At 40.9% G+C, this 6,073-nt stretch overlaps 1 protein-coding gene across 1 annotated transcript in view; it reads right to left on the bottom strand.

The window, feature by feature from the left end:
* gpc4 (glypican 4) overlaps positions 1 to 5,994 on the bottom strand; it is a gene marked incomplete at its 3' end in the record, with an annotated part of 59,838 nt that extends 53,844 nt beyond the window's left edge. Inside the window, 1 exon segment of the mRNA XM_014025435.1 lies at positions 4,955 to 5,994. Within this exon segment, the coding sequence (XP_013880889.1) occupies positions 4,955 to 5,111 (157 nt within the window).
* Positions 5,995 to 6,073: the final 79 nt, after the last annotated feature.

The raw sequence follows: 6,073 nt of genomic DNA, 5'->3' as shown, positions 1-6,073 counted from the left end.
CTTAAAAATGAATGCATCCAACAACACTGTCACCAGCAATTCCTTTTTACTTTAAAACTTTTTATACTTGTGACAGTTTTCTTTCAAGATTAAACAGTTTAATTTAAAAGTTTGTCCTTAAAAACCTTTTGTTTATGTTGAAGAGAAAAAAATGGTGATCAATATCAATAAACATTTTCATTGAATTGAATCGAATCAAAGTGAATTGTGATTAATCGATTCTGAACTTAATGAATCGAAATAGAATCGATTTAGAGAATTGGCCATGATACCCAGCCCTAGTGATTTGGACTGGCAGGTTGCAAAGATGGGAGTGTGCCATGAAAATATGCATTGGTTCTTGAGAAAATCGACAGAAATTTAATTTGCCCAAAAGCTGGATTTTTAAAAAGTATAAAAAAGACACAAAATAATCACCAGTAGCATTGTTAGCCTCCACTGTTATAAAAAGATATAACCAGAGACATAAAAAGATAAAAAAAATAGCATATAATGTTTGATGAGATAATTTGTGAAATAGCTTACCTTAACCAGAAATATTTAGGGTCACAAGTCTCTGGGACTTTTATTTCGTGGATCAATTGCTGAACATTTGGGAACCACTGGTTCAAACATTTTAAAGTGGAGCACTTCATTATAAAACATTACTTTAAAAAGTGTGTTTTAGGAGGCTGGTATCAAAAAGGAATTGAGACACCTAGAAAGTTTATTAGTTAATAATCATAAGAGTCTGAATACTGGGAAACAGTTTTTAGTAGAGCTGAACTGATCTTTGGACTTTAGAAACGCTCGTAGACCGCGTGCCCCAGTTTCCTGCTCTTATCTTATCTGCAGAATGTCGCTGCAACAACACAGCCTGGTATTTCCCAAATTGTTGCGCTGCAGAGAACGCCGCCACAGGCTTAGCGGGAAAAGATCTTTCACTATGCCAGACTGCAGAATGTCTCGAGCTTACCGAGAGGCCAACGCTCTGAGGTCATGCACGCTTCAAGTTTCACCCATAATGCACTGAACTGATTATGAACAGAGGATGTTCCACGTGTTGAAAGGGGAGAAAACGGCCCTCTTCTCTTTGATCTCTGAAATTGTCCCATACCCGAAGCATGAAATCAAGCCCGACTGCCAGAGTTAACCAAAGCAGATTTTACTTTTTTCTCCCTCGCTCTCCTCATCCCTGAATTGTGGTATCCAGCTGTGCAAAGAGCAGCCTTTAACCAGGCACAAAGCAGTCTGGTCAGAATTAATTGCTTTGCTTTCAGGTAGTGAAGAGCCCTGCTAAAGCCATGCAGCAGATACCATTCACCATTCATCACAAAATCAACTCTTAAACACACTATTAGCAGACAGAGTCAGACACTAAACCACCATTTATATTTTCCATGATCACCAACATTTTCAGATGCTATATTTCAAGTGTAATTTAGGTCCCATTTATGGGAAGTATTCAACCACAGGCTCAAAACAAATCATCCTCAAACAGACAAGACAGTTGGAAGGAAGATCTTGAGCAGCTCCATGAGAAGCATTTCAACAAATACCCTGGGATAGTTACCAACCGAGGCCTGCCGCTCCTCCCTATCACTTCATTCTGTCTGTGCTGAAACAATCAGGCTTTCTTGTTCCAGTTTTCCTGCATTAAAAACATCTTTATAGAGCTCAGCTCAGGCTTCAAACGAACCTGTGAGTAATTTTTACGCCAACAAACATTCTTACTGCTGGGCTGCCAACAGTAACACAAGATGTTCGTGGTTAAAAATGCAATTTTTCATTCCCAATCTCTGTGAATCATGTTCCGCAAACCTGATTTACGATGCCTGGAACAGACAAAAAGGTGCATATTTCAAAAACTACTTTTAATAAAACTGTTTGTAACTTTGAATGTGTTTGATTCAAGTTTGCTGAGATAACTATTTGTTTTTATATAATTAGATTTTAAAGTTGTAAAAAAAACCATCTTAATAGTCTTCTTTGTCTCAGGAGACTTTCCAAATCTTTGCCATTTTCCCCCCCCAGCTTGTTTATCTCCATGTCTATCGATGAGAACAAGGTGCTCAGACATTCAGCAGGAAATGTGTTGTTAGGAAAAAGGTACCGGTGTCTGCAGCACACAGACCTGAACAAACGCCCCAGCCTTCATTCACACGCCTCTTTCACAACCCAGAAAGGCTGGACAATTAAATCTGACCTGCGCAGACTTATTTGAGTGTTTTAAATGACATTAGGCATGACAAACACACAAACAAGCAGAAAACAAAAGGTTTCCCAGGCTTCCAGTGAAATGTAGAGGTTTACCTTAAGTGTCTTTTTATATTTAACATCCAACTCAAATTCTAATGAGTCTTTACGTCCTCTCACTATGCAAATGAAACCTTGTTAGTATAAAGAACAGCAAGTAACTACAACCAAATATAGCTGTGTTTCCATTGACCATGAAAATGCGCAAATTAGAATTTCAAAAATAAATTTGCTCAATGGAAACATCAATTTCGATAAATTACGTTTTTCGACAAAATGTTGTTGCGATAGGATGAGGTGGTTTTTCGGCCGTATCGAAATTGGTGTTTTTCGCAAAAATGTAATGGAAACACTTTTTTCGCATCATGGGAGTCACGTGATTAACAACCGGCTGTTTCTACTGGGGAAAAAAACGAAGAAGATAACAGGAAGTAGAAATAGTAATAAAATCACAGAAGTAGTAAAAGAAAGTAGTAAACTCACTGACTACAATTTCCCAAAAACACAGCATACGTAGCCGCTCCCAAGTAGGGACTTGTCTCTGGAAAGCCTCGATAAAAGACGCCGGCGTCTCCTCTGATGATGAGTGCTAGTGTAGCATAGCAACATGCTACGTGTTTACATCCATTGTCGCCATGTTTGTAATGAATTTTCGCGAGAACAAACGTATTCACGCGTGACTTTAATAGCATTTCTTACTTAATGGAAACACAGCAGTTGCGAAAATGTGTTTTTGACATTAACAGAATATCGACAAAGTTTTGCGCACATTTGCAATGGAAACACAGCTTCTGTTCTGGATGTAAACTGACTAAGTTGATACAAAAAAAATTGTGCAAGTTGTCACAAAGCCTCAAACAACAATGAAGAAAAAACTAAGTCATGTGAAAAACGTGAGCTAACGATATATTAGATCGTGTCTGGGTGACCTAGATGTTACACAAGAACACTGGAGTCAACAAACCAAACTGAATTCACAGGAAATTCTCCTCAATTGTTCAAAGAACCATCAAAATTATGAGAAAGGAGTGTGGTGTTGGGATAGGACAGGAGGGTTAAGTAGGGGCATAGAGGAATTTCAAACCCCCAGCCCTTGCTGCCCTCCAGCTTTTACTGTAACAAACCCCCCCACTCGCAAGTTTCCATTTCTTGGCTGTATCCCATGATTGGCTTCATTGATTTGGCCTCCTGCCCCTTTAATTATTAACATAGCAGCCCCTTTTCCTTGTACCCTTCGTCGTGTCATGCACTCTCATTAAGCCCCAACACACACAACAAAAAAAGAACAAGCTTAAACCACGTAATAGGACTAACACGTTCAAAGAAAAAGAAATGTGTAAGCCTTGATCACAATGTGCAGGAATGTTTACAGAATCACTGCCGGCTGCTCGCACTTCACAGCCATAGGAGTCGATGTTGAGGAAGCCTGGAAATAAACACAAGCCTGGCCTCATTCAGCAGGGAGCGGAGCTCGGGAGATGATTATACCTCCTTATTGTTATGAATTGCCTACAAGTATTTCCTAAATGAAGACTTTGTTTACCCAGAGGAGCGGTGAAGTGTTGCCAGCAGCACACATTGTGTGCCAGAAGAATGCACCCCCTGAATGTTTCACTACTACTTCCGATGATGCTTTACATAAAAAGTAGCATGGCTAAATTATTACTCAGGTCTTTAAATTACCTTAAATATGAGCAACACGTGTCATCTTTCTGGTGTGACTAATTAAAACCATGATGTTTTCAAGTGGGGTTTTGTGGGAAAGGTATGAGCAATTAATATCTAATCTTATCTAATGGTCCACACGTTTTAATCTCTCCAGATTCGGCAAAGCTGTACAAGAGTTCTCGTTCACACACCAACAAGCAAATTTGGGTTCAGTTTCTTTCCCAAGGAGACTGACTGGAGGCCACCCCCAATGACTGGTGTGTGTGACAAGCTAATGGCTGGTCTGAAAGCAGCTTAAACCAAAGTGGACTGCTGCCATCCTAAAACAACTCTAATCCAATTTTACAGTGGTTTATGCAAAAACTGTTTTATCACGTTTTACGTGTCAATCAAAAGCACTGGAGTTTACAGATACTGAAATCACAGATTATCAACAAATCCCATAGACTGGCTTTGATTTTATTTATTTTATTTTTGTACAAGTTTACATAGCTTTTCTTTTAATTAAACCCTCCTGCTACCCTTGGGTCAAAATGACCCCTGAGGTTCTAGTTTTTAAAAACTGAGGCCTCACTGGTCATTTTGACCCAAGGGCAGCAGGAGGGTCAAAGTAAAAAGCCTTGGTCACATCTAAGGAAAAAAAAGAGGATAGAACATGGTTTGCAAAAAACCACTGAGAAACTTTAGTCGTTGTTTTAAGGATAGCTAACCTGCTTCGGACCAGCCATTACCTCTTCTAAATGTGAACATGCTAGCAGCTAGCCTAAAATTAAACCATGTTTATCAGGGCGAGTTTTATCTAAGTGCTATTTACAACAGGTAAAATAATTTTATATCCACAAGGTTTGTCCAAAAAAATAATGTTACACTTACAAATTATGTTTGTTTTTTCCCTAATCAAGTTAACCCAGCTTTTTGATGCTAGCTTTTAAGTTGAAGTTTTAAAGGAACACCAGGGAACACTATTTTAAGCCCCGGGAGAGGTCCTGGTCTCCACTTTAGTCCCCCCCCCGGTGTTTTGGGGCTCATAGAGCTGAGGTGTAAAACTCACCGTGGACTCCTTTGTTGGGGACATCGTTGACATTCAAGCCTTTGGAGGTGAAAGCTGCTCGAACTTCGTTACAGTTTCTCAACTTTTGCTCCGCGGTCACCGACTCGGTCAACACAGCCAGCGTGGACACGACACACAGCACTAACAACGTCTTCATTTTGGTTGGAGACAAAAAGAAAAAGAAAAAGAAAGAACGAAAAAAAAAAAAACAGAAAAAGCAAAAGTAGCCGCTCAGGTAGGCTAAGACAAAGTTTCTGTGACTCCCACGCCGAGTTTCCTCATGAAGAAGCGCTGATTTCTCATTCACTCTCAGACCAGAAGGGAAAAATAAAAATGAAACACCGAAAATAAGACTAAACCCTGTTCAAATGTTGTCCGTTTAAAAGCTACACCCACCGGATAAATGTATCGACCTCCAGAGTGGACAGAAAACAGGCAGAAGTTTAAATAAAACTTTCAAACCACAGGCAACAATCTCAGCGGGTCACAGCTGCTGCACGGCTTCGAGGAACGGTTCAAACCGCAGGAGGACAGCACGAAGCTCCGGGGACACGGGGGGGTCTGTCTTCTGTCTTCTGTTCAAAACTTAAAGGTCGCCGGTGGTTCGGGGGCAGCACCGGGGAACGCTGGGCTGTCTGCTACTCCTACTGGGATCCAGATGCGAGCGAAAAAGACCCGGTGGACACCCGGGACGGAGACCGAGTTCCGGGGACAAAGAGCCGGAGAGCAGGAAGACCAGGGCCGGAGTGCGGAGCAGGAACCAACCCCTGCTCCGTGTCTTTCTGTCTTTTTTCTTCTTTCTTTCTTTCCTTCCAGGGAACCAGGACTGAAACTCAGGACTGGAGCTGAGGGTGGAGCTACACCGCATCAGGCCTTGTCTTCTTATTTATCTTTTCCTTACAGAGCATTGTTTGACCCGGGCCGCACAGTGCCCTCTTATCTGTCCTTATGTCTGTGTCAGATAAGAGCAGATAAAGATTCTTTGAAGTAAATGGACTTTCCTCACATTTCTCTGACAGACTCTAACATAATTATAATTACTTTGCTACTTTCACACCAAGGACCCCAACATGACATGACTCATGTGTGTGTGTGTGTGTGTGGGGTGGGGGGTGTGTG

Source organism: Austrofundulus limnaeus, unplaced genomic scaffold (assembly GCF_001266775.1).
Source record: "Austrofundulus limnaeus strain Quisiro unplaced genomic scaffold, Austrofundulus_limnaeus-1.0 Scaffold475, whole genome shotgun sequence".
Classification (NCBI taxonomy): Eukaryota; Metazoa; Chordata; class Actinopteri; order Cyprinodontiformes; family Rivulidae; genus Austrofundulus; species Austrofundulus limnaeus.
This window is presented reverse-complemented; position numbering and strand designations above follow the sequence as displayed.